The sequence below is a fragment of the Manis javanica genome, chromosome 10 (genome assembly GCF_040802235.1).
Source record: "Manis javanica isolate MJ-LG chromosome 10, MJ_LKY, whole genome shotgun sequence".
Taxonomy (NCBI): Eukaryota; Metazoa; Chordata; class Mammalia; order Pholidota; family Manidae; genus Manis; species Manis javanica.
In genome coordinates this window covers 113,695,826-113,723,561 of record NC_133165.1, presented here as the reverse complement: position 1 = coordinate 113,723,561, position 27,736 = coordinate 113,695,826, and the positions used below count along the sequence as shown (strand labels likewise).

At 54.5% G+C, this 27,736-nt stretch overlaps 2 protein-coding genes across 4 annotated transcripts; one reads left to right on the top strand and one right to left on the bottom strand.

The window, feature by feature from the left end:
* Nucleotides 1-1,079: 1,079 nt before the first annotated feature.
* On the bottom strand, nucleotides 1,080-11,952 carry TSPO (translocator protein). 3 transcript variants are annotated; one of them, XM_037006819.2, is made up of 4 exons: nucleotides 11,883-11,952; nucleotides 3,837-4,047; nucleotides 1,960-2,098; nucleotides 1,080-1,507 (listed from the first exon to the last, which is right to left on the bottom strand). In XM_037006819.2, exons 2-4 carry the CDS (start codon nucleotides 4,016-4,018, stop codon nucleotides 1,319-1,321), a joined length of 510 nt encoding a protein of 169 aa, XP_036862714.1. In that variant the 5' UTR covers nucleotides 4,019-4,047; nucleotides 11,883-11,952; the 3' UTR covers nucleotides 1,080-1,318. The 3 variants fall into 3 exon arrangements, with proteins under 3 accessions (XP_036862714.1, XP_017506219.1, XP_017506220.1); XM_017650730.3 differs by lacking the exon at nucleotides 11,883-11,952 and adding an exon at nucleotides 11,485-11,757; XM_017650731.3 differs by lacking the exon at nucleotides 11,883-11,952 and adding an exon at nucleotides 11,269-11,384.
* A 5,406-nt stretch (nucleotides 11,953-17,358) lies between these two features.
* MCAT (malonyl-CoA-acyl carrier protein transacylase) lies at nucleotides 17,359-26,033 on the top strand. Its single transcript, XM_017650732.3, has 4 exons — nucleotides 17,359-17,852; nucleotides 18,727-18,814; nucleotides 21,431-21,648; nucleotides 24,758-26,033. The coding sequence occupies exons 1-4, from the start codon at nucleotides 17,421-17,423 to the stop codon at nucleotides 25,184-25,186; spliced, it is 1,167 nt and encodes a 388-aa protein (XP_017506221.3). The 5' UTR covers nucleotides 17,359-17,420; the 3' UTR covers nucleotides 25,187-26,033.
* Nucleotides 26,034-27,736: the final 1,703 nt, after the last annotated feature.

The following is a 27,736-nucleotide window of genomic DNA, read 5'->3' as shown; positions in this document are numbered from 1 at the left end:
AGACCACAGCTGTGGCCGTTGCCATCCCACCCACCAGTGGTTTTGGAGGTTAAAACATTCAAACCCAGGCCAGGGATGGCGTCCCCAACCACAGGCAGCTTCTCCCAGGAGCTGCCCTGCAGGGAGCCCTCCTGTGCCCCTCAGGGCAGGCGTGCACACCTAGTGGTTTGTGTGGATGCCCGAGACGGGTAATGCAGTCACTGGGTCAGAGGACCACACGACCCCAGCTTTCCTGATTATAAACGTGCTTTCCCCCAATTCCAGATGTCCTCGTATCTCCAATCAGCGGAAATCAGGTGACCCCACAGAAGTCCCCCAGCAGGGCCCTCACTGTCCCAGGAGACCAAAACATCATCGCAGGGGACACAGTTCTATTCCTCTTAAGTCTTTCTGGCACTCATGTCACCCATGTCAATTTCTCTGTATTAAGAATTCTCAAAAGCAGAATTTATAAGTGTTGGACATTTGGAGTTGACGAGATATTGGACATTTTGCCAATTTCAATTAACAACCAAAAGTAAACGGGTAACCAACAGCCAGAGGCGGGACCAGCCCCGGTTCTGGGAGGCTGTGCGGCACACGCGGCTCAGAGTGTAGGGACTGAGCAGAGGGGCCCCCTGCCAGCCCTCTTAACTCTACACAGCCACCTGGAGAGGTCATGAGTCACCCACCTCAAAGCCAGGGTGACACCTTCAAACCTGGGCTGGCCTTGGCTAGCGAGGGGCTGCTGTGTGCCAGGGTGGGTGAGGCTGGCATGAGTCCCGGCAGCCCAGGGGCAGGTCAGTCTGGGCCCAGCCCCACCCCTCACCCCACCACCCCCCAGTCTAAGCCAGCCAAACAGGAGCACAGGGCCAGGGTGTGGGCCCCAGGTCGGAACTGAGCTGCTCTCCACTCTGCCAGTTTCCCTCCGCGCCATCCTGAGCAGGCCTTGGCACCTGTACACAGTGAGGGTCCCAAGAAGTGTGGGGAAGCCCTGCCACATCCAGTCACATCTCATGACAGCCCAGTCAGATCCACAGCAGGACAAGCCCGTCTCCCTCCCCACAACCAGGCATCTCACCCAGGTGAAAAGCCACTGCTAGGAAGTTAAAAATTTTATTTGGCTTATAAAATTCCACATTCTGAGAGCAAGCTTCGTGAAGGGCAGAAAGCTCAGGACTGTTCCTAGGGTGGGCCAGCAGCCCAGAGCCCTCTGCAGGTGGTGGTGACCCCCTGGGCAGAGACCCAGACAGACCCAGACAGACCCAAGGCCTGTAAAAGCGAGAGGGCTACTGACAGCGCCGGGCGGCAGCTGAGGTCCTCACAGGGCAGGGTGCCCTTACTCTGCGAGCCGCCCGCCTCCACGCCGGCCACGGTTGTCCCGCCATAGGCAGTAGTTGAGTGCAGACCCGAAGGCCAGCCAAGCCAGGTACGGGTAGAGCAGGCGGGCAGCTGCTGGGCTCACCGGGTGCCAGGCCACAGCTGTGGCTGTCGCCATCCCGCCCACCAGCAGGATGTCCACCAGGGCCTATGGAGACACGGGAGAAGGCCTGAGACTCAATGGACTCACAGGGTGGGAGGGTGTCCCTGCTGCCCAGGCACTGGGTACACTCAAGGGAACACTCCAGTCCACCCCTAGGGGACTCAGCCAAGCTCTCCACCGTTCTCTGTCTCATTTTCCCCAACTGTAATATGGGGACAGCCGCCCTGCCTGCCCTTGCCATGTATGGGGTGCACATAGAGCTGCAACTGCATCCAGCGTCTGTCAGCCCTGCCACGCTCCCCTCACTGGAGGGAAAGCAGCTGTGGGGGGCTCCACAGGAGGGCACTGGCCCCCAGAGCTTGTGAAGAGACGCTGACCACGAGCCAGGTGCCACCCCTGCCCCCACCTTTAGACCCTGACCCCATGAGGGACGTGATGCCCCATGTCCCCCAAGGGCCATCTCCAGGGACAGGGAGACAGGCCAAGGCCACACTTACCCAACCCATCTGTCGGGCACCAAAGAAGATGGGAGGCCACGCCCAGTTCAGGGCCAGCTGCCCAGCATAGAGGCCCAGGGGAACCACAGCCTCCTCTGTGAAGCCTCCCAGCTCTTTCCAGACCATGTAGGAGCCATACCTGAAACAGAGGCCACCGTCAGCCGCTAACGGGGAAGGGGCCAGAAGCCTCCATGCAGGGCACAGAGCCACGCTCACCACTGGGGGGTGGTGATGGCCAGGCGCAGCCTGCCACCGACCGCTGCGTGACCTCAGGGAAGGCGCAGAGCATCCCTCACAGGGCTGCCGCGGGCATCTCTGAACACACTGCCAGCGCTAGGGCAGTGCCTGGCACGTGGGACACTCAATAAATATTTTCCGCTGGTATCGTCAGTGCTGTGAACGGGGCTCGACATGAGGCGTGTGCGTGAAGAAGAGGCCCCTAACCTAGCCAGGAGCACCGCACGGAGGACAGAACATTCAGGCTGGGCTTTAGGGGAAGAGTAGAAGTTCTCCAGGGGAGGAACCAGGACCTGCTCAGAGGCAGGCGTGAGGCCGAGGCAGCCTGTGTGACTGCGGGTGGTCCGGGGGGGCCAGGAGAGGCCGGCCTAGAGAGGCGGATGGGGACTGGTCCCGGGTCACCGGCGCGGCGGTGAGGCCGCCGGGAACGGCTGACGCCCCCCCGCACTTACCCGCACAGGCACTGCTCTGGCCCTTCCCGGGCACCAACTCGTCTCATCCCCACTGTAATGCGATGGGGTGCACGGTATGATCACCCCCTTTTATAGGTGAGGAGACTGAAATCTCTTGACGGGCAACCAGTAAGTAGTAAGGGCTTGAGTCCAGAGCCCAAGTTCCTTATTCCATGAGGAGTGTGACCTTATCGGGGCCGCAGGGGGCCTACACGGGGTCCCACGACAGAGAGGCTGGGCCACGTTTGTGTCTTATCAGGACCTTGAGGGAGGACCAAGAGGAAGTGGGGGGCCTGGAGGTTGGAGCAAGCTGAGGCCGAAACAGTGGAGGCCGGGCTGGGCTGGGCGGGGAGAAAGCACATCAGAGAAAGCCTGACTGGCAGGGCCTGGGGCTCCAGGGCTGGGACCCAGGTGACAATTAGGTTTGAGGGGGCTCTCTTATTCCCAGAAGAACCCCAGGACACTCGACCTGGCCTCTGCTACCTGCCCCCCGGGTGGCTGGCATCTGCAGCCCCACCTTGCACTGGGCTGGCATAGACCTAGGAGGCAAGGAATATTCCAGGAGGCCGGAAGCTGCCCTGGCTCCCTGGACATGGTTCCCTCTGGAGCCATCAGGGGGCGCCCTCCCCCATCCAGCACTTCCTTTCCTCCAAGGCAATCCCTGGGGTCACTGGGTTTCTGCAGGGTCCCTGCCCACTGGCCCCGTGTCCTTTGAAGGGGAGGGAGCGGTGGCGGTGGGGGGTGTCCAATTAACTGAGACAAAGCCTGGCTGTGAGCGGGCGCCCTTGAAAGGCAGCCGCTGCTGTTGCTGTCGCTGCTGCTGTTACCCATCTTGGAAACGTCCTCGCTGCCCAGGTCTGAGCTCTACACACTGAGCCAGCCTCGCCCTGGAGTTGTGAAAACACCCAGCTTGGCCGCGTCAGGTTGAGCCACCGGGCCCGCCCCTTCCAGGAGGCGCTGGAGCAAAAGGCTCGGTTGTGCAACCAACAGGCCCAAGGTTTTCTCCACCCTGCTCTTGGCAAATGAGGCCGGGAACCGCTGTCGCAGCCCTGGGGGAACCTGGGCAGTTAAACCCCTGGAGGAGAAGAGAAGCTATGCTCTCAAGCCCTGAAGGGAGAGGATGGCCCTGCCCAGCCTGCTCCGCGGGTGGACTGCATGGCTGCGAGATCAGCGCCTGTGCCCACCTACCCCATCGTTGAATAGAGCGTGCCCCAGATGGGGCCCAGCGCCCAGCGGGGCGGGTGCCATGAGGGCTTCTGCAGGCTGTCATACCAGCGCAGGCCCTCGCCACGGGTATGGTGGGAGCCCAGGTAGGCCCCTACGCTGGGCAACAGCGTGAAGCCCACGGCGGACACCCAAGGCGGGGCCATTGCTGTTGAGGCTGCTGTTCTGGAAAGCCCTGAAAGAGAAGACATAGCTGCAGTAAGGCCTCCGGAAGCATTTCCCAAGGACCTACTATGTGCAGGCTAGGGGGCTGGGCCTATCACCTTCAGCATCACCACAAGCCCTGGGCGGGCCTGTTACCAGCCCCCTGTCACTCACTTATACATCAAAGGATGGATTAAACAATCAGGGAGGTTTAAGGTGGGGAGGGTCTGGCAGGGGGGGGTCCCAGGTGATGCCCAGGTTTTGGGGACTGTCTTAGTGCCATCAGAAACCCGAGGCACCTGGCCTGGCCTCTGCTACGTGCCTCTGGGTTCACACAAGCAGCCCCCACAGCCGAGGACTCCAGTGAACACCTTTCCATCCAAACTCCTGCCCCGACCCAGGAGGCTGCCCTGCCTGGAAGGAGCCTCTCGGGTGGCCCTGCCCCCAGTCAGCTCCTGGCCCGGCTGCCAGGGTCTTGTGCCCTCTCACCCTCTTGCTCTCTCTCTCTTGCCTCTCCAGGCAAGTTTCTCTGCCACCTCATCCAAGGCCAGTTTGGGTGCCCTCCACCAGGAAGGCTTCCCAGCCCCTTCTCCCAGGCCAAGTGCCAGCCAGGGGCTCTTTGAGGGCTGTGTCAGTCCACACCCTGTGCTTTATGTTCTAATATTTCTCATTCATTCATTCAACAATTGGTATCAGAGGTTGGCTCAAATTCTGGCTCCCAGCTGACCCTCTGTAACCTCAGACAAATCACTTTAGCTCTCTGGGCCTGCCTCAGTTTCTCCCTCAATAGGATGAGATATCAATGTTGCCTACCTGGACCCAGCCCAGTGCGGGGTATATCTCTGCACAAGTGTTTCACAACCACCCCATAAGCCGACCTTGAAATCACCTTCTCCTCCCTCCCTGTGTGCCCGAGAGGGAAAGCAGCCTGCCTGGGGCCACACAGCACTCCTGGGCCAGGCTCTGTCCAGCTAGAAAAGCTGCTCCCACTCTGACACCAGGGCCACTGAGGTAGTGGGTAAGAAGGAACAGAAGTTAGCAAGAGTTCAAGGCTGGTGAGGTCCCCCTGGCAGTCCTGAGAGGCTGGCAGAGCTCAGGGCAAGGAAGGGCCCTGTCTCAGGCCTAGACGCTGCCAGCCCCAGGACTGGGAACCCAGTCACCAGGTCTCTCCATTCTGCTCTTTGCACGGCCGCTTGCCCAGCAGCCCTGCCACCTGCACTGAGGGCCTGCTAGGTGCCCAGCAGGAAGTGAGGCCCCAGCAAGCCGAGCTGCTCATTGGGGCTGAGAGCCCAGAGACAGCCGGGGGGGCTCCAGGCTCAGCACCTGGGGCTAGCTCTGCCTGGACCTGCTGCAGGGCCCTATAAGCCAGTCAGTACCCCCGACTGGCCCTCAGCTTCCCCAACATAAAGTAAGAGGCCGAGCTCCCACTGGTACATCCTGATCCTACTTGGGGAAGCTGGGGGTGTCCAGTGGCATAAGTAGCCACACAACCGGGTCAGTTCAGCAAACACAGTATGGTCTGCTAGGGTGGGGCTGGGGGCCCCTGGGGGACAGAGTGGGAGAAGCCCCGAGAGGGGCACAGACCTCAGACCCCTGACCCAGGATCAGGGAGGACATCGAGCACTTGCTCCCCAGGGACACTGGAAGGGAAGCAGCTGGGGTGACAAGAATGACCAGGCAGGCAAGCATGGGCCGTGGGCTGGACGGGGGAGGCAGGTGTCGGGGAGACACAGGAAGGAGGCCATGCTCAGTTGGGAGCCACGGGGAGCCACCAGGCTTCGGAGCCAAGGAGAAGGGGAGAAGGGGCAGCTGCCAGCCAGGAGCTCCACGAAGCCCCATGAAATGCAGGTGTAACCTCAGTGTCCACCAACTGGGGACCATCAAAGACTGGTCAACCCCCAAAAGTAGCTTTAGAGAGAGAACTCTAACAATGTGAAAACTGTTCTTGACATAACATTAATGAAGAAAGCAGAAAATAAAATTGACTATAGAATGATCACAATTTTAACAAAAAATAGATATAACATAGATACGCATTTAAAAAACCGTAATGAATTCATGAAGATGTTACCAGCCATCGTCATCATAAGGCTAACATTTCCTGGGGAATGGCCGTGTGCCTGGCAGGGCCAGAACCTGGGTGTCAGCCTGCAGCCCTCACCTTGGGAGGCAGCTACATCCTCTTAGCCGGCTGCCCACCACAAGCAGGGGCACCGAGGGCAGGAGGTGCTCGCCTGGGGCCTGCACAAGCGGGCACTCAGAATTCTAAGGCTGGCCCTGGGCAGCGGGATTTATGATGCTATGTTCATTACATCTTTATAGTTTTCCAAAACATCTCTAATTGGCATAATTTTGAACGGAATGCTCAGTGTTGGGCATCCAGCAGATTCCAGCTCCACCGTTTAGTAACTATGCCTCCCGCCTCCCTAGGCCTCACCTGCTGAATGGGGACAGCTACCCACCTCCCCAGGTCAATGCACAGGACCTGGAAGGGTGAGCGTCACCAGGGGCTGGCATGTGACACAGGGCCGGGCAGGGAACATTCCTGTGTTTCTCCCTCCCGCTCCCCCTTGCCCTGCCCTCTGGCTTTGAGGGCGTTTCAGGGTGCCAGGGAAAGGGTCTGATCTCAGCACAGCAGGGAGGGCCGCCTCCCCTGGGGCCAGGAGAACACCGGCCCTGTGCTGCTGGGTGCCGAGCCCTGGGCCCAGAGTGCTGGGACCTGGCCACTCAGCTGGGCTCACCACTGCGTCACCTCCAGCAAGGCCAGGCCATCTCAGCCCACTTTCTCATCTATGAGGTTTCCCCTGGAGTGTGACACAGGCCAGGCAGGTGGGAGGCCTTCATACCATACTGAACCTCACATATAGACAGGGAAACTGAGGCCCAGAGCCAAAGGGAAGAGGCTAGAAGGCATGGCACGGAGCTGGGCCAGACCTCAGGCATCCTCAAGGTGACCACATGTGCCTTTTCCCAGAAAGGTCCCAGTTTAAGCCCATTTTATCCCAAACTAATGGCCCCTCTCACTCTCAGATGTGTCCCTTTTACAGGTGCTCAATGTTAAGACACATGGGCCCCCAGTATAAGACACATGGGTGTCATGAATTCCTGATACGGTTTACGGGGTAGACACCCTTGCTGTGGTATTCCTGCCCAAAATGCAAAACCCCAGCCAAATCGCAAACATCCTACCAAATAACTGACTCCAGCCCTCTGCACAAGTGTCAAGGTCATGACACATTAGGGACGTCTTATTCCCATCAGAAACCCGAGGCGCCCAGCCTGGCCTCCGCTACCTGCCCCTGGGTTCACACCGGCAGCCCCTGCCAGCCCAGGGCTCCAGAGGACACATTTCCATCCAAACTCCTGCCCTGACCCAGGAGACCGTCCTCCTGGAAAGACGTGGGAGAGGTGGGGGTGTCACCAAGGGCAGGAGACCACAGAGAAATAAGATGGCAGTGCAGGATCCTGGAGGGGTCCTGGGGCGAACCAAATGTATTCCTGGGAAAACCGGTGGAATGCATTTAAAACAGTTCAGGTGGGCCTCACTTTAATGTTCTCTGCAGATACTGCATTTTTTACAATTTTTTTTACAAATGCAGCCAGTCTATGGGCTCCATTTTTCCAACAGTATTTTGTCACTGCGTGTCTCTGTCACATATTGGTAATTCTCCACCTTTTTCATTATTATGATATTATGGCCATCGGCAGTACATGATCACAACTCACTCACTGAAAGCCCACATGACGGTTGGCATTTTTAGCAATAACATATTTTCTAACTAAAAGAAGGCACATCGGGTTTTTTAGACACAATGCTACTGTACACATAACAGACTACAGTGTGGGGGAAACATAACTTTTTTATGCACTGGGAAACCAAAAAATTCATCTGACTCGCTTTATAGCTATCCTTGCTTTATCACGATGGTCTGGAACCAACCCCTCAGTAGGTCCAGGTTTGGACATTAACTTGCACTGTCCCCTACTTACAAGCTCAGTTTCATCGCCACATTAGTCCCTGACCCCCGGGCCCCAGACCCGGCTCCACCTGCCGTCAAGGCCCTTCGGAGCGTCTACTTCCACCACATCGCTTCTGCTCTAAGACCCTCGGGGGCACCTGTCCAGGGTTTTTTCTATTTTTTTTTTAATTGAAGAGAAATTCACATCGTGTAAAGTTAGCCATTTTGGGTGCACAATTCAGTGGCATCCCAATGTTGTGCACCCACCACCAAGTTCTAAAACATTCTCATCTCCCCATTAGCAGTCTCCCCTCATTTCCCCCTCCCCCAGACCCTGGTAACCAGACCTGCTTTCTGGCTCCACAGATTTACCTTTTCTGGATGTTTCATATGTGGCCTTTTGTGTCTGGCTTCTTTCACGGAACATCATGTTTTCAAGGTTTACCCATGCAGCCTGTGTCCACCCTTCTCCCCAGGGTTTTGTGGGCAGGGAGCTCATGTCACTCTGCCATAGCACCCAGCCAGTGCTCAGGAAATCCCCATATGGGATGCCCAGTGCCAGTCGACTGGGCCCTAGAGCCCACCATCCAAGTGCCCCACTGTACAGAACAAATCAAGGCCCACAGGGCTGTGGTGGTGTCCCTGAGGCCCCAGGGACAGAGCGGGGTCTGAGTCCCATGCTCCTGCCCCCACCCAAGGCTGTGCTTCTGGAGGCTGGCTGTGCTTATTGCTCCACTGGGCCTAGGGGTCACAGGGTCTGTCCAGCCTAAAGGTCGGAAACCAGGGGGGCCAGATGCCCCACGTAGACAGAGCCCGGCCAGGGAGCTTCCGGAGGCCTCTGGGGGACTGCCCGGCTCTTGAATCATCCGACCGGGGAACCAACCAGGCTGAGTCACACAGGGCTGGGCTGGGCTGGGCTGGGCAGCTGGCCCAGGAGGACCTGAGAGAGATCCGCACTGGAGTGGGGCCCCCAGGAGGCTGGGGAGGGACTCAGGGCACAGAGGGGCAGAGCCGCCCACCTACCCTTTATTTTATCCCCATCAGAAGGTGACTAAGAGCCCAGACCTTGGCTTGCCTCCAATTTGCTCAGTGATCCCAGACCAAAGCACCTCTTGGGCCTCAGTTTCCCTCACTTTAGGTAGGCATAACCCATCCTGCCTTCTTCACAGGGATGTGGGAGGAGGGGGGCGCTCGGGTGAGCACCAGATGAGTGAGGGGTTGTGGGTGTCAGTGTGGGGGCCACTCACCCCACTTCCTCAGTGGGTAGGGGGTGATACGGCACCATGGTGCAGACCCAAAGCTGAGAAAGGTCAGCCAGAAGCTCAGGAGGTGAAAATGCTTCACAGAAGGCCCTGCCCTCAAGTGGCGCCACTCACCAAGCTGTGCCTCTCTGAAAGGGAGGCCCAGACAGGGCACAGCAGAGGGCTCAGGACCTGGGGGCAGGAGACTCCAGGCCTGTGGGGAGCGAGGCAGGGGTGGCACACGACAGACTGTGCTCACCCTGGGGGTCGTTACTGCGTCAGCTCTGCGCCCAGCCACGGCGGAGGGACCAGTGGCTTCTCTGCTCAGGGCCCTGAGCCACACGGCCCTCGTGGCCTCCATGGTGGACTCATGATGATTCCCACTGTCCAGCTGAGGAGGCCAAGGCACAGCGAGTCACAGAACTTTCCAGGTCTGTGTGACTCTGGGGCCCACAACATCCCCACCCGGAGCTGGGAGTCTGTTGGCCTCGACTCTGGGCCGCAAGGCCACTCGCCTGGTCAGCAGTGTCACCTCCCCTCTCAGCCTCCCTCCTCATCCCAGCACCTGCAGTGCGGGGGGTTAGGGGGGAGTCTCCCACCCCACATCAGCCAACCCACCCTCTCCCGGGGGTCAGAAGATTCTCTCAGGGCCAATAGACCCACTCTCTCCAGCCCGAGGGCCAACAGTGCCAGGCTCCAAGGGGCATCAGGCCCCTCCCTGGCCCACAGGCAGCACAAGATCTGAACCCTTCCTGCCCCCCAGGGTAGGACCCAAGATCTCCCATCCTTGAGAGGCTTCACTCCTGGCCAGAAGCCCCCAAACCCACTGCTGGCCCAGGCCCCTGTGTCCCCATTTGTGAAGTGAGGAGGGACTGAGCCAGGGGGTCTCTGGGGACCCTCCTGTTCTCTGCAGCCTCCCTATAGAAGGTGACAGAAACCCATGCCCAGGGACAGAAGAGTGGCGTCCTTCCCCCTTCCCCCCAGCTGTGCCCAGCCCTCCAGGCCCATCACTCCTTCCAGCCACTGCTGTCCCAGGCATGAGTCCTAAGGCTCCTTCTATCCAATGACTCACAGCCCATCTCACTGTAACCTCTGTGACATCTTTCTCATTATGAAAGTACAGTGTAACAGACAGCAGGTCTGGAAGGATCCACGCCTTGCTGGTAACCCAGCAAGTCTGGGATGGGGTGGGGCAAGGGGTGACAGAGGGGAATTTGCTTGGTGGAGAATGACTCCTTTTCTAAACACAGCATAGTCAGGCATAGCTTGCACAATCAAACATAAACAAAAGGAAATACAAATAAAAGAAATAGATTCAAAAATAAAATAATGAAAAAGCAAAAGTATATAGAGTAAAAAGTGGCTCCCTCCCCTGGGAGCCCAGCCCCTCACCCGACCCAAGTGACTCGCTGTCAACGGCTTCCAGCAAATCCAGACAGATACCATTCAGTCAGGGCCAGACACAAGTGTGTACACACACGCACACGCGCACACACATAACAGGCAGAGAAGGCGGCCTCCAGGGCATGGCGGAAGAAACAAGGCTCTGGAAACAGACCACACCAGTTCCCACCCTCATTCCGCTGCCGTAGCTGTGACCCCAGACAGGGATTCTTGGATGAGCCTCAGTTTCCCCCATTTCAAAAGTGCTGTTGCCCCCAGGAAAAGATGCCTGGTTCCTGCTGCCCTGCGGGCAGTCCCCACACCGCCCCACAGACACCGGGGCCCTCAGCCCACATCCTGGCAGTGAGGCATTTTGGCCCAGGGCCTGCTGTTTGCCAGGCACACTAGGCGTGTGCTTCTTATACACAGCCTCCTCTGACACCCCCTCCTTGCCCTTGACCCTCTTGGAAGAGCCTGTCACTTGTTCCTAGAGGCTTAGGCCCTGCCCCTACTTCCATCCATCCTCGAGCACATGTCTGGGACCATGTACTACCATTCCCTGGAAGGCCAGCCGGAGTCTCCCAGCCCAGCCCAGGCCCCAGCCATCAACAAGGCGCACCCAGCACTCAGCAGTGTGTTCCCAGCTGGAAGTCCCTCAACCCCGCCCACCTGAACGCGGAGCTCCTTTGCAGCAGCACAGGGACAAGCAGGTCTCAGGTGACGCTCTGTCCACACCAAGCCCCTGTCCAGACTACAGCGCCCCTGAGAGCTGGACTGGGAATCTAGGGACCCGTTTCTAAGGCCAGCGAGGGCCGAACAGACTTGGGGGAAAACAACCTCTTGGATCCGGCCTGGGTTGCATCCCTTAGAAATGGGGCGTGTCACCTGGATGAGGCACTCGCAGCGTCCAGGGCGTTTTGTGGTCCTCAAGGCACCTGGCTCAGCCAGCCTCGTCCCTCCGCGCCCTGGCTTGCTCCTCCGCGAAATGGGCAGGAGAGGGGGTGTTTGGCCCTCCCAGTGGCCCTGCTTCCCGCTCTGGGCAGGGAGGCAGAACTTCCTTTCCCGTCTCCCATCGGCAGGAACTCCACTTCGCAGGACAGCCGACAGCGGAGCCAAGGGCCGGAGACACCCGCCGACCCGCCTGGGGGCCCCCCTCTCCCGGCTCCGGCGTGCTACCTCCTGCCTCAGTTTACCCTCGGTCCCCGCGCCTGCGGCGCTGCTGGGCGTCGCCCTTGCGGGGAGCGCCCACCCCGCAGCCCCGTCGGCTCCCACTCCCCGCTCACCAGCGACGAGGACGCGCTCCCGGAAGGTCACTGCACGGCGGGAGGAGGCGCCGAGGTCCCCGCCCCGCCCCGCCCCGTCGCGAGGCCCCGCCCGGCCCGGCCCGCCCCTCTCGGCCTGGAGTCCCGGCGGGCGGAGGCCCGGAGCATCCTGGCGAGAAGGCCACCAGCGAGTGCCCGGACCGTCCCGCTTCCCACGGCGACCGCCCACGCGGGGCAGACCCGGCGGTGCGCAGCCGGCCGCATCCCATCCCGCTGTCGCCGGCGGGTACTGTCTGCTCTTGAGCCTCACTGTTCCTGTCTGTGAAATGGGGCGACAGAGACTGCTCTCAGAGAGCCGAACCACATGGCCCGTTGGTGAAGCCCTGCACACCCCCCTGCACAGGAGCCCTGGCCCCCATCCCCGGGGCAGCACCCTGGTTCCTTTAGCTGTTGCCCCAGGGCACGGAGCCAGCGCAGTACTGGTATTCCTGGCTCCGCTGCTTTGTGGCTGGTCCTCTCGGCTTCCATTTCCTTATCTGTAAAATGGGCACAACATCGTGGCACTAATCGGAATGCCACACAATGCAGGCAGGGCACCCCACAGATGATACTCGTTGAGTGGAGGCTTCGATCGCCACAGCCCAGAGGGGGCCTCAGTTTGCCAGGGTCTCCCCAACAGGCCTGGCACGTCCGGCCCCAGGCCTGAGGCACCTCCTCCTGTGCATGGGCATGTGCACTTTTATTACTGCATCCCAGGGCCTGTCCCTGCCACCTTGGACTGACTTGGCCGGGTGGGGACCTCTGCCTGCAAGAGCCACAGTTGCCCAAACTGGTCCTCTGGGGGCCAGCATGAAGCGCAGCTCCTTCCCCCCAGGCAGAGCAGCCTGGAGCCGCCTTCGCCCTCCTCAGCTGCTTCCTTCTTTGACTGCTTTGGTGTAAAGACAAGTATAACCCAGGCTGGAGTCCATTTCTGTTTTCTTTCTGACTTTAAAAGAAATTAAGACATTTTCCTGAGCCTCTCAAAGTACCATGGCCCCAGGCACTGCGGCTGCCCTGCCTCTGGACTCATTCTGGTCGCGCGGCCCAAAGAGCTGCCAGCCCTCACCCTTTTCCTGTAAGGAGATGCCTGTGGCCTGGCAGAGCGGCAAGCCCCCCTCCCCCGGAACTGCCATGGGGAGGAGGCAATGTGGCTTCCCTCCAGCCTCGCCCCTACTGCCCTTGGGCTCCAGGCCCACAGGGGTACTCTGGGAAGCAGAGGCTTCTGTCTCCAAATACCTGCTGCCCTCCTGGACTGAAGGGAGGGGCTTTGAACAAACGCACAAGGCCCCTGTCCTCATGAAATCCACACCCTTTACACAGATGAGACCCTGCAGTTTGGGGGTGCCAGGTGCTGCCCAAGGGGCTCCCATTGAGGTCTACATGCAAATGTGGATGCCCCATCCCGCTGTGCCTGGGAGCATCCCATTCCTTTTGCCTTGCTCCTGTCCAACCCCATGGACCCCACCTGAGCCTGGACCACAGCCATTGTTCCTCTTCTGAGCAGCACCCATAGCCCCTAGCTGGCTCCCAGCTCCCCTCTTACCCCTTCTAGGCCCTTCCTCTGCTCAGGACCCTCCATGGCTCCTACTGCCTTAGGATCCAGCCCAAACCTTTTACCTGGCACTTGAGGCCCTGTCAACCTGGGGTCAAGCTGACTAGCCTACCCTTTCCCATCTCTGTACCTTTGCACACACTGTTCCCCCTATGTAGGCCACCCTTCACTTCCCACTCTGGGTATCTCCATGTGTCCAAGCCTGCCTGCTCGCCAATGTCACCCCAGGAAGCCCTTCCAGAATCTTCGCTCTATGCACCCCCACTCTAAGTAGGCAGTGACCTTGAACTCCAGGGCTCCCTGTCCACTCCACTGATCAGCTTTGCACAGCCGAGGGGCAGCACATTCCTGGCTGGAGAGAGCGGGCACAAAGGCCAGACCACGGAAAGAAGGAGAAAGGGGGAAACTGAGCCTCTGCCAAGCACTGACAAGAGCCCACTCTGGGGCAGTCAGAGGCTATGGTGGGAGGCAAGGCTCTGCTGTGGGCACTGCAGCTGTGGCATGGGCATTCAGCAGGAGATGCCCTGTCCTCTTGCTTCTGAGCTCACTGAACCTGTGTTCAGATCTCCAGAGTAGGGCTGGACATTTCTGTGAGGTAGAACAAGTGTTGTCAACTGAGCCAGGGCATGGAGGGGACAGCAGGGGCTCATCAGCCTGTGATCAAGACTGACCAAGTGCGGACAAGCGTCCGAGCCAGGATAACTGGGGATTCGGTTCTTAAATAGGCAGTACATGGCAGCTGGCGTCTTGGTGATGGCAGCCCTCGATACATCCCTAGAGTTGCCGCTCCTAGCTGGCCTGGCTGCTTGCAGGCCTGGTGCACACATCATCCTGGGGTTGCTCTTCACCACCACCTGGGGTGCCCTTGACCCCTCTGCTGGCTGGCTTCTCATTTCCTGGCACTTCTTCACCTTTTCTGGTTCCCCCTTGATTGTGATGAGCCCATCCTCCAGGAGTTCTTGAGAAAGACCGCACAGGAGGAAATCATTTTTGAAATCTTGCATTCTATCCTGTGGCTGACTAACGCTTGTCAGGGTAAGAACTCAAACCTGGAGACTGTTGTCCTTTGGCATCGTGAAGACAGCCAGCCCTCCAGCCACCTGCTGATCAGCCACTGCTGATGAGCAAGCTGAAGCCCTTCTGTGCTGAGCCTTTCTGTATAATTTATTTTGTTCTCCCTGGAAAAGTTTAACATTTTTGTCCCCAGAGTTCTGGAACTTCACATCAATATTCCTCTCTCTGGGCTTAATCTCATCTACCATTCCAGCAATTAGGGGGCCCTTTTATACAAGTGTGGATAAAATGAGAGTTCCTGTGGTCAGGATTCTCACCTGGGCCTGGTTGACTAGCTCACTGCACACCTGTGGGCAATACATGGCTGTTGACTCTGTATGAAGAGCTCCGCCCAGTGCTCTGGGCACAACATGGTGGTGCCCCTGCAAGGCTGCAGGAGAGCAGAGTAGAGGCTGTAGTGGTGGCAGCGCTGAGGACAGAGGCCCAGGGGGTGGCTGTGTGGGCCAACTGTGCAGAGAGCCCCAGAGGACAGCTGTATGGGATGGCTGCAGAGAGGCCCCAGAGGATGGCTGTGCAGACAGAGGGGCCCAGAGGCAGAGACCAGCTTGCTACATGCAGACTTGCTCTGAATGAATGGGATTCTAGTGACTGACCTGCCACCTGGAAATAAAGTTGGGTATAACCCTTTCACCCCAAGCACGTTTTACTGTAATTTTCTTTGGTCACATTGAATCCATAGCAAACTTGCCCGGGGCTGAAACCCATTGGCAAGACAACAAGAAACTCGTATCCCTTATATTTCAGAGAAACTGATATTTTTTAAATTATTTCCTTCCCTCCACTTTCTCACTTCTCTTTCTGGAACCCCTATTACTCAGAATCCGGAACTTCCTGAGCTGGTCCGCTTCCTCCCTTCTAGCTTCTCTCTTACTTCTCATGTTTTGTTTTGCTTTACTTTCTGTGATGTTTCCTCAACTTTCTCTTCCTGGCCTTCTACCGGGCTTTTCAATTCTGCTATCCTATTTTTAGTTTCCAAGGTTTATTTTTCTCTTTTCCGAATGTTCTTTTTTCAATAACTTCCTGCTCATTTTTCATGGATGAAGTGTCCTCTCTTACCTCTCAGCTATCAGTAATAGCTTTCTTAAAACGATTATTTCTTCTCTCATTATAGTTTCTGAATCTAATGCTTTGGTTTTTGTTTTTATTTCGGTTTGTAAGAGGCTTTTCTCAGATGCTTGGGAATCTTTGGCTGGAAGGTCATGATTAGAAAAAAGGAGGAAAATAAGTCTGCAGCTGCTATTTGATGGCTTAGCTTCACTGTAAATTGAATTTGGTGGGTTATTTGGGAACTTGTTGGCTGTCAACAGTTTTAGGGTTTCCTCTTGGATGGGTCAGATTCCCCAAGATCCTCCAGTCCCTTGTCTGTAAGGGTAGGGGTCTGGCTCCAGGTTTCTGGGAGCTCAGTGGGGGAGAGCCCTGAGGGAGGTCCCTGCATTCAGCATTCAGTATCCACCTCTGGCCAAGTACTCACATTCACGCTGTCCCTGGCATGCCCAGTCATTTCCAGAGCTAAACCCCAGATGTTTACCAGAGTGGTGTGAGAGAGGGAGGGGATCTTAAGATCTGACTGTTTTTCAAAGACACCTTCAAACAATCCTCTTCATGTTTGCCTTCTTTTACCCTTAGATCTAGAAGCAGCCAGTGCTGCCAGTTCCTAAGCTTTTGAGGATTCTGTTGTATGAATAAGGATTGGGTCTCAGCTTTTCCCCCAGTTGGGGAGAATCTGGGTATGTGGAGTCTGCTAAATAGGTAATACTGGTCTTCATGCTTTTCAGCATCCAGAAATTCTGTTGCTAGGGCTCCCTTTCCTGTTCTTCCTGTCCTTGTAGATTTATGTCTTTATGAGATTCCTTTACTGTGGATTAATGGGCCTCTGGAGGCATGTGCTCTATTCATGCCGTAACCTGAAAATCTCTTTATCTTTTAAGACCATGGCACGGTATAGATTTGCCATAATTTATTTACCTAATCTCCTCTAGTGGGAAATGCAGCTTATTTCCACTTTTTCCTTGCTAAAAGCAAGGCTCCCGTGGGTATCCTCCTAAGAGTTAGGTCTTTGCTCATTTGATGCTTTTCTTAGGACAAACTCATTGAAGTAGATTTGCTGATATGATTCTATACAGATCTTTCTCATTATGAGGTACGTGTGTGTGTGTATGTGTGTGTTCTGGGCTCCTTGGAAGAAGCTGGAAGGAAATGAGAGAAGCAGAGCGGGGTTAGGGATGTACTTAGAGGTGAAGTCTCTCTGACCCAGCCTCACACCGCGGCTCAGAAGCTGGATAACCCCCATTTCCAATCCCCCTTCTGTCATTAACCACCTGTCACTCAATCTTGGGAGCCTTTGTCTACTCATCTGTAAACTGGGGATAACAGTAACAACTATGCATCACAGTGCTGCTGTGAGGAATTAAGCTAATATCTGAAAATATCCAAGGCTTTGCTCAATGGAACAAGCATTTACTGGGTGCTTATTATGTGCTAAGCACGTTGTCTGGTTTGTAGGGAACGTTTTGGAGTTGTATTGCTTATCGCACAGTGTTACTGGGAGAAAGCAAATACGAGAAAGAATGTGGAAGCGTTTCAAGCACTTTTCACATGCTAACAAGAAAGAGTGAAGAGTTCGTTGGTTATTCAATAACTATTTTTGAGGGCTCATGTGGGGCGGTGTCGTATTTAATCCTTTCCTGCGGAGGTTTAAGTGAGCGCACGGGTCATTCCAGTTCCGCACTCTGCGGTAGGGCGTCTCCCCGCCGGGGAGGAACTGGTAACTGCGGAACCTTTCTTCGCGCTCCCCCGGCCCGCACGGCAGGAAATGCGTCAAGGACACGCCGCGCCGCGCCGCCGCAATAGGGCCTCGGTCGCCCCGGTAACGCGCGAGTAGCAGGTTTCTGGCGATGAGCGTCCGGCTCCTACAGGCTGCGCGGACTTGGGGCTGGGGCGCGGGGGGCGCGGGGGCCCCCCGCGGGGCCTCGAACTTCCCGCTGCCTCCGCCGGGCGCGGTGGACGTGGCTGAGCTGCTGCGAGATGCGACCACAGCGGAGGAAGGGGCCAGGGAGGAGGCGGCGGCGCGGCGGCTGCCGGGCCAATGCTCGGTCCTGCTCTTCCCCGGCCAGGGCAGCCAGGTGGTGGGCATGGGCCGCGGTATGCTCCGCTACCCGCGCGTCCGCGAACTGTACTCCGCCGCCCGCCACGTGCTGGGCTACGACCTGCTGGAGCTGAGCCTGCACGGGCCGCAGGAGGCCCTGGACCGCACCGCGCACTGCCAGCCCGCTGTCTTCGTGGCTTCGCTGGCCGCCGTCGAGAAACTGCATCACCTTCAGCCCGCGGTAAGGCCCGAGGCTCCCGCCAGGCCAGAGTGCTTCCACGTCGGACTCCTTCGGCAGAGTCTCACTTGAGTTCCCTCTGTGCTAGGCACTGTTCCAGGCGCTGAGGATACAGCCGTGAACTAAAGGATCCCTGCCTAGAGGGGCTTGCATGTCAGGGAAGGGAGACAGATAATAATAAATATACTATATTAGTATAACTAAGTGTTATAGAAAGTCCCAGAGAAAGGGCCTGGGGAGTCACGGGCTGGGTTGCAATTTTAAATGATCTTTAATTAATTACTAAATGATTTTAGAAGGATTGAACTTCATCCTTAAATGAAGGATCATTAAGAGATGATATATCTGAGAATGTCACTTCAGGTGACTGGGCCAGGTATGTGCTAAGCACTTTAGACACATTATCTTCATGTGATTCTCTCAGCAGCCCGATAAGGTAGGTGTTACCCTTTCCTGATGGCACAGGTGAGATAACAGACTCACAGAGGCTTGGGAACTTTCCCAAGCTAAGAATCAAATCCAGCTCTCTGTGACGCTGAAAGTCACCCTCTTCTGTGTTAAGTTCCCTCCAGCTCGGCTGACCTGAAAGGCAGTTTCAGGGTAGAGGCTAGAGAATCTGATCCCTAGGTTGGAGTCACAGCTCCACCGTGGAGTCAGCCAGCGGGCTTTAACTTGCCCTGCTGGAGAAGTTCCTCATCAATAAGGGGCTGGGATCAGTGATTGTCAAGGCCATTTCTTGTGTCCTCTTCTAGCTGGAGCACCAGGCCAGCAGAATCTGGCTCACTGAGCCACTGAACACCTTGCCAGCTCTCTAGAGCAGAGCCCTGGATGGAGCGTCCCTGAGCATTTGGCCTCACTTCTGCATCTGTCACCACAGGTTATTGAGAACTGTGTTGCTGCTGCTGGATTCAGTGTGGGAGAATTTGCAGCCCTGGTGTTTGCTGGAGCCATGGAGTTTTCTGAAGGTACACAGAAAAGGGTTTGGTTTTGTGCAAGGGTGTGTTGTCTTGCTGAGTTTACTGGGGACAAGGGACACTGCCAAAAATAATTCTGGATGTGCTCAGGGGTGATAGAGAAAGTAGCACATGGATGGGGATGACATTGGAAGCTGAGGACCAGACTTCACCTTGATTCTTTGTTTAAGCCCGAAGGGCTCATTAGAGATTCCCTTTCATTTTTCAATCTCACGGCATCTGCTTGCTTCATGGTCTCCACCACTGTCCTGTGCGTCTCCTCACTCACACTCCTCCCGCACCTGTCAGGTGGCAGACGCTCCATGGATACCCACTGAATGGAAGAGGGTGAATGAATGGTCTTGAGCCATAACAGTTTCACTTCCTAAGATTTTTGCTTACAGGTAAAACAGTTAAACATTTTTGCTTGCAGTTAAATATGGGAAAGGACTTGAATAGACATTCCTCCAAAGAAAATATACAAAAGCCAATAAATACATGAAAAGATGGGCAACATCACTAACCATTAGGGACATGCAAATCAAAACCACAGTGAGACACCACCTCACACCCACTAGGATGGCTTTGATTTAAGAAAACAAAACAAAAAAACAGAAAATTATAAGTGTTGGTGAGTATGTGGGAGAAAAAAGAAGTTCACACATTACTAGTGAGAATATAAAATCGTGCAGCCATTATGGAAAACAGTTTGGTGGCTCCTCAAAAAATTAAACACAGAATTACCTCATGACCCAGTGGTTCTACTGATAGGTATGTACTTAAGAAATGGAAACACATGTCCACGTGGAAAATCTTGTACAGAAATGTATACAACAGCATTATTCAGCCAAAAGATGGAACAACCCAAATGTCCATCATCAGATGCATGGATAAACAGATCATGGTCTCTCCATTCATTGGGATATTATTCAGCCATAAAAAGAAATAAATTACTGATATAGGCCACAACATGCGTGAACTTCAAAAACACTAAGTGAAAGAAGTCAGACACAGAATGTCACAGTGATCCCTTTTATATAAAATGTCCGGAATATGCAGAACAAAAGAGACAACAGATTAAAGGTCACAAGGGGTGGAGGGAAGGAGAAATGGCGAGCGGCTACTTCATGGCTGTGGGGTGTTTTATAGGGTGAAGGAAAGTTTTTGAAATGAGAGTTGGTGTCTGTACAACATTACAAGGACAACAAAGGCCACTAAATCATGTATTTGCAGTTGGTTATATTTTATGCGCCTTTCACTTTAAGAAAAAGCATTATAGTACTACTCTGGAAACTGAAAAGAAAATTTAAGATTTCAACATCCTAATAAAATTATTTTGCACAGATAATTTTATGTGTACATGATTTGCAGAGATACAGCATATATACATTCTGTGCCGAGTTTTTCCACTTGCCGTCTCACAGTTACTTAATGCCTACATAAGGGGATTTCCACATGCTCTTTTCACATTCCTATGTATTCTCTCTACTTCCTACCACAGGCTTTTGATGTATTTGCTTCACAGTTCCACCTGTGTAAGGGGGCCAAATATCCACTACAAATATATATTGTCAAGTGTCAAGTGAATGAAATGCGGTAAAGAGAAAGGGTGCAGATTTGCTCCTCAGATGTTCTGTTTTCCCATCAAACCTGAACTGGTCCCTTACCCTCTCCTCCATCTGGTCAGCCCCCGCACCGCAGGGAGCAGACCTGGACCGGGATGATGGGTGTCCAGTAATTACAGGCCATTCTTATGTCACGATCGTGCGGCTGCCTTCACGGGCACAGCCCTGTGCTCTCACCCTGCACACGAGCCACGCCGAAGCAGGGGCTCCGCATTTCAGTTCATCTGCCTGGGCAGCGTCGGGTTCTCCAGCTCTAAGTGAGGGCTAGCTGTGCTTGGTTTATGGTAATTTTTTATGTTTCTGAAATTCATGGACTTGCTTATAGTTTGTACATCCTTCCAAGTGTCTGATGACTCATAATTGTTTTGCCATTTCAACACGATTAATCTCAAATAGTAAACTAGTTAATAATAATTCTCAGTTTTCAGAACAGTTAGTTTACTAACTAAAATGTTGACCAGGAAGGAGGTCATGAATTGCTCAAAGCAATGTAGCTCAAAGTCTGTTCCTTTCCGCCATACTCGGGGTTTCTCAACAGCAGCAGTACTGACCTTTTGGACCAGATGGTTCTTGGTTTTGCTGGGCAGCTGCACATTGTGAGATGTCGAGCGGCGTCCCTGGCCTCTACCCACCGGGAATCAGTAACACACCTCCCCCCACCAGTTGTGACAATCAAAACATGTCTCCAGACAATGACCTGGGGCCAAAATCATCCCTGGTTAAGAACCACCGCCCTACGTCAAGCCAGCTTTAAGGCGGGAAGCTCCATGGGTTAATCCGTATAGTGCAAAGGATAGCCCCTTGCATTTTGATGGCAGTGGTACCGTCTCTGTCAGTGTGGCAGATACAGGTACGCAGAACTCTAGCTTTGTGGACTGCTGATAAGCAGCAGTAGCAGGGACTCCAGCATGCAGTGAGGACCTTGTCCTTTTGTCTTTCAGGTCTGGACTTCCCTCCTCCATTATGTGCCCTGATTTTTCCAAATGCGCTTCTCTCTGGATAGGTTTGTACGCGGTGAAAATCCGAGCTGAAGCCATGCAGGAAGCTTCGGAAGCTGTCCCCAGTGGGATGTTGTCTGTCCTTGGCCAGCGTCAGTCCAAGTTCAGCTTCGCCTGTTCGGAAGCCCAGGAGCACTGCAAGACTCTGGGCATCGAGAACCCTGTGTGTGAGGTGTCCAACTACCTCTTCCCTGATTGCAGAGTGATCTCAGGACACCTAGAGGTCGGTGTTGATGGGAGCGCCTTCACGGGCCTCAGCCCAGCGCAGGAGGGTGGGACCGTTCCATGCCTGGGAGCCCACAGGAGTGTAATGGGTCCTCTGCCAAGCCAGGGTCTCCAGGGAATATTTGAGGGCCAGGGGAGTGTGTGGCGGGCCAGGCACTGCAGATGGAGCCGGGACTCCACCACGTACAAGCAGGAACCTCGGGCAAGTTGCCCAGCCTGTGCGGGATGTCAGGGGGCTGGACCGGCCCGTCTCCAGGGCCTTCCTACAGCACATTCGAGGCTTCTTACAGCCTGATCCGGTTGCATCCTTAGTGGAGAAGCCATTTCCTGCTGGGTTTCCCTGCCTTGCCCTGCTTTTCGTTAGGTACCTGTTTTCGCACCTGAGTTGATGTCCTTCCTTTGTGTCCTTCCCTCCATTTACCACCTCCCCAGACTGCATTCCTGGAGCATCTCCTGTGTGACAGCATTGGGCACACAGACTGATAAGCCAGGGCTCCTGCCACCTAAGGAAGGCTAGCTGCGGATGGACGACTCCAGGTTTCAGGGCACAGTTAGGGGTGGCTGACTGCCAGTGGGCCTGAGGGAGAGGCACCAGGAGGCAGTGCCTGGAGGATGAGTTTGCCAGGAGGAGTGGTGGGGCTGCCAGAAGGAAAAGGTAATCCCGCACGGAGTGCCTGGCTGGGGCAGTGCCAAGCGAGGGAGTGCAGACAGCTCTGGCCCGAGGGGCTGCGGGTGTATGGCCCGTGTTACATCTTATCTAGTCCTCGGCGCCAGTCCTGTGCTCTGTTGAAGGGACTCTGCATTTCACATACAGGGAAGCCGAGGCAGAGAGAGGGGCAAGTGCTTAGAGGTGGCGGAGGCAGAATTGGAACTCGTCTGTCTCAGTGCGGTGTCTGTCTCCTCCACTTGACCGCACGCAGTTGTCTTCCTGTGTAAGGCCTTGCCAGTTTGCCAGGTGCCCTTGTGTATCACCTCTTCATCAGGGAGAGCCGGCAGATGCCTCCTGTGGCAGTTCTGAGATGACGGGAAGACCACTTTCAGAGGCCCCCGGGCTAGTCATGGAGCTGGTCGCCCATTTCTATTAATGGCTTTGGGAAGATCCCAGAAGTGGGCCAGGAGGGCCGCACCATGCAGGGCGGGAGTCTCCCTCACAGGCCCCCAGACGGGTGGGCACCCAATCTAGATAGTGACTCCAGGACATCCAGGTTTGGCCTTGGGTGCTGATGGAAGTGCCGCAGCACAGAGCTCGGGCGAGAGGAGGGGATCCCCTGAGCAGGAGTGCCCTTCCCAACAGTTGGTGTGAAAGAAGTGCCTTGGCCTCTGTTGGACCAATGCCAGGGCTGAGGGCCAGCCACAGGAACCCGTTCGACCCTGCAGCTGTGGCCTTGACTCCTGTGGCCCTAACCTGGGCATGCAGTTGGATGGTCCACAGGTGTTACGTAGAAAGCACTCTGAGACCGCTGAAGTGCCGGAAATCCCACTGAGCAGCCAGCCATGTGGATGCCAGTGACCTGAGCTGTCTAGGCACGGGAAGGACATGGGCTGTGGAGTCCGGAAGGCCTCTGTTCAGGGGCTCCGGGGGCGCGTACCTGTGAGATGGGGGCGGATGGAGGGTGGTCATGGTGTGGAGCACCAGGTCCGCTAGGACCGGCTAGGCCACTGCCGTGACAGGCAGCCCACACCGGCCAAGGCACGGCTGCCACTCCCTCTCGGTTCTCTGTGCAGGGCTCTGCTCCCTGTGGCTTTCGCCCTAGGGCTCCGGCTGCCAGCACAGCGCTCACAGACTCAAGGCAGAGGAGAGTGAGGCATGTGAGCCCCCGGCGGCATTGGCTGTGCCCTGGGGAGCAGGACATACCCCTGTGGGGGGAGGCCACAGGTGGACCAACAAGCTCCATCCAACCAAAACTCTGAATCCCTCCTACGCTTTGGGGCACAAATAGCTGGTTTGTTAGGTATATTTTTCCAGTGCACATGGATGAGTTTAGTGTACAAGGTAATTGCTAATCCTTATGTGGTATGTGTAACCCAAGCTTAGTTCTCCTTATCATAACCTTATGAGATGACGATTATTATCACCATTTTATAGATGAGCAAACTGAGGCACAAAGAGGTAAAGCAGAATTGCCTGAGCTCATGCCACCGCTGTGGCCTTGCCAAGGCTTACCCTGAGTCTCTCAGGGGCAGCTGGCCCAGCCCCCGAACAGGCCAGGGATGGCATTGGTTTGGAGGGACATGGCGAGGATTTTGCGCTCGGGAAACCCTTCTGCAGATCCCTGGAGGGCTGTCAGGGCATCAGCCCTTCAGCCCTGGGCTGTGCCCCAAGGGCACATGGTCTCTTAAGCATAGGTACTCTTTTTTTGGTATCATTAATGTACAATTACATCAGCAACATTATGGTTACTAGACTCCCCCTATTATCAAGCATAGATATTTTTAACTCTTTTAAAGATATTTTCAAATTATGTTTGCATACAGTTCCAAATTGGAGCCTGTTAGCCCTGGAGGCTCCTTCGAACTCAGGTGCCCTTCAGGGGAAGGCTTTTGGCTTCAGGGAGAGAGAGCTTGTTTCTTCTCAGGTGAGGGTTTCTGGTGGGAAAGAGCCTACATTGTGACACAAAGCTTGGGCTCTCCTGAATGTTGTCTTGAAGGATATGGAGTAACAAGGAAACCTGCTTATGAAAAATTATGAAAACTTAGAGCTGGAAGCTAACACTTACTAGGCTTTTTCATTTATCAGACACTTGTACAGCTATCCAATCACTTCCCACCGACCTTGTGAAGCAGGTGAAATTATGCTTATTTTATGGAGGAAAAAGAAGTTAAAGCAAGTTGAGTGCTCTGCCTGGGGCCACTGAGGGAGTTACCAAAGCACCAGGACAGGACGCACAGGTGGGCGGGGTGTCGGGCCCCCGGGGAGGGGCCGTCCCTGTGACTGATGTTAGCTGGAGCAAAGAGGTGGGCTGAGTCCCTCGGATGTTCCCAGGATATGCAGAGAGAAGCCCATCCTGTCATATCCTGGATGACGGACTGATGCCAGTGGGGACTGCCTCTCGTTGTTTCTCCCCCTCATATTTGCTTGGTTTAAACCTCCTTTCTTTTTCTTCCAGGCTCTGCAGTTTCTCCAGAAGAATTCCTCTAAGTATTACTTTAAACGCACCAAGATATTGCCAGTTAGCGGCGGGTTCCATACCCGCCTCATGGAGTCAGCCTTGGAGCCCCTGGCGCAAGTTTTAAAGGCAATTAATGTCAAGGAGCCTCTGCTTTCTGTCCACTCAAACGTCAACGGGAATAGATACATGCATCCAAAGCACATCCAGAAACTGCTGGTCCAGCAGCTGGTTTCCCCGGTGAAGTGGGAGCAGACCATGCACGCCATCTACGAGAGGAAGAAGGGCACCCCGTTCCCCAGAACCTTTGAAGTCGGGCCTGGGAAGCAGCTGGGCACCATCCTGAGGAGCTGTAACCTGCAGGCCTGGAAGTCTTACAGTCACGTGGATGTGCTGGAGGCTGATGAGGACCTGGACCAGGGCCTGTAGGAGTCTCTCAGTGACCATGGAATAGAGCTGGGGGTGGGGACGGGCCTTAGGAGGGGAAGGAGGCGCCCAGCAGCTGAGCCCAGCCTGGCATCCCCAGAGGCTGTGCACCTGCCCACCCTGCCTTCCTATCAGGCCTCCCCCAGGGACTACGTGGAATTGTTTGCAAAGGGCTTTGCCACATAAAAAGTGAGTATTTCTTTACATGACACAGTCTGTTTCTCCCTTTGAAACACGTTTGAGAGCTGGGGGAAAAGACACAGCAGTAATGGTTACCAGGAGGCCAGGTAGATTTTCACTGCCTCGTGGGCAGGCCGCCTCACCTCTTTGCCTCGGATGGTGTTTCTGTGAAGTGGGCTGAGTCAGTGTGCTGGCAGGTGTGTCCTGAGGACTGGAAGGCTTCTCCTGTTGCTGTGTGGGTGCCTGGGCACACTGGCCACAAGCGCTTGCCCAGGCAGCTGGCAGCCAACCCATAGCCAGAATCTTGGCTCCTTTGTCGGTGAATCCAAAGGGCTTTAGGACCCAACTGGCCTTGTCAGCCCTCCATCCACTCCTGTCCTCAGCAGTTGGGAGTTCCAGCCCCACTTGTTTACTTACCCAACAGATCATATTGAGTACCTGCTGTATGCCAGGGCATGAGTGGCTTTTGCCCTGGTGGGGAGAGTGACTAAGGGTCCTGTTTCCTCCCCCACCCCCACGTCTTCCCTTTGACGGCAGTTAACTAAGTGCCTACTGTGTGCACGACTTAGGCTGGCACAGGCTGCCTCACAGAGCAGATTCTCTGCCTGCTCCACACGAAGAGCAAAGCACAGCTCCTCACAGTATTAAATACGAGTGATTCTAAGCTGCTCAGGTGGGTTTGTCATTATTCAGTGATAGTGGGAAAACTTTATTGGGAATGAAATCTCTGAGTTTGTCTTTAAATGTTGCCATTATGTAGACACATGTCAAATCCTGGATAGTCTTTCCCATTTTGAATTCTGTAGTTTTTCAACAGGGGCCTCACTGGCCTTTGAGCAGAAATGGTCTTCATTGTGTGAGACTGTACTGTGCTTTGGGGCAGCTGTCCTGGCTCCTGGCCACTACATGCTAGCAGCACTTCCAGGCATTGTTACTGCCAGACGCGCCTACACGTTTCCACAGCCCAGGCTGAGAACCTGATTTTCAACATGGTCTGAGTTTGAGTTTTCCGTGGAGCATAATGAAAGTACTATTTCTTTTCTTTTTTTTAAAATTTAATTTAATTTTATCAAAATTTAATTTAATTAAATCAAGATTTAATTTTATCAAACATCCCAGTCATTTAACAGTCTCCTCTCCCCCTGACCCGCCTTCGCCCATACCTCTCCCACTTGGTAACCACTAGTCACTTCTCAGTGTCTATGAGTCTAATGCTGTTTTATTCTTTCTCTTTTGCCTTGTTTTTATACTCCATAAATAAGTGAAATCACATGGTATTTGGCTTTCTAGGCCTGGCTTATTTCACTGAGCATAATACCCTCTAGCTCCATCTATGTTGTGGCAAATGGTAGGATGTGTTTTCTCCTTATGACTGAATAGTATTCCATTGTGTACATGTACCACATCTTCTTTATCCATTCATCTACTGATGGGCACTTTGGTTGCTTCCATTTCTTGGCTATTGTAAATAGTGCTGCGATAAACATAGGGGTGCATGTGTCTTTTTCAAAAGGGGCTTCTGCATTCTTAGGGTAAATTGCTAGGAGTAGAATTCCTGGGTCAAATGGTATTTCTATTTTTAGTTTTTTGAGGAAGCTTCATACGTTTCCACAGCAGTTGAACCAATTTGCAGTCCCACCAGCAGCATAGGAGGGTTCCCCTTTTTTCATATCCTCACCAACATTTGTTATTTCTTGTCTTTTAGATAGTGGCTGTTCTAACTGGTGTGAGGTGACATCTCATTGTGGTTTTAATTTGCATTTCCCTAATGATTAGTGATGTGAAGCATCTTTTCATGTGCCTGTTGGCCATCTGAATTTCTTCTTTGGAGAAGTGTCTATTCAGGTCCTCCGCTCATTTTTTTATTGTGTTGTTTATTTTTTGGGTGTTTAGGCATATGAGTTTTTAATATATTTTGGATGTTAACCCCTTATCAGATAAATCGTATACGACATATTCTCCCCCCAGACTGCAGGATGCCTTTTTGTTCTGCTGATGGTGTCCTTTGCTGTACAGAAGCTTTTCAGCTTGATGTAGTCCCACTTGTTCATTTTTCGTTTCCCTTGCCCAAGGAAATGTGTTCAGAAAAAAGTTGTTCATGTGTATATTCAAGAGATTTTTGCCTATGTTTTCTTTTTTTTTAAATTTTTTATTAAGGTATTATTGATATACACTCTTATGAAGGTTTCACATGAAAAAACAATGTGGTTACTACATTTACCCATATTATCAAGTCCCCACCCACACCCCAGTGCAGTCACTGTCCATCAGTGCAGCAAGATGCCACAGATCCACTATGTGCCTTCTGTGTGCTACACTGTTCTCCCCTTGATCCCCCACACCATGTGTACTAAACATAGTACCCCTCAATCT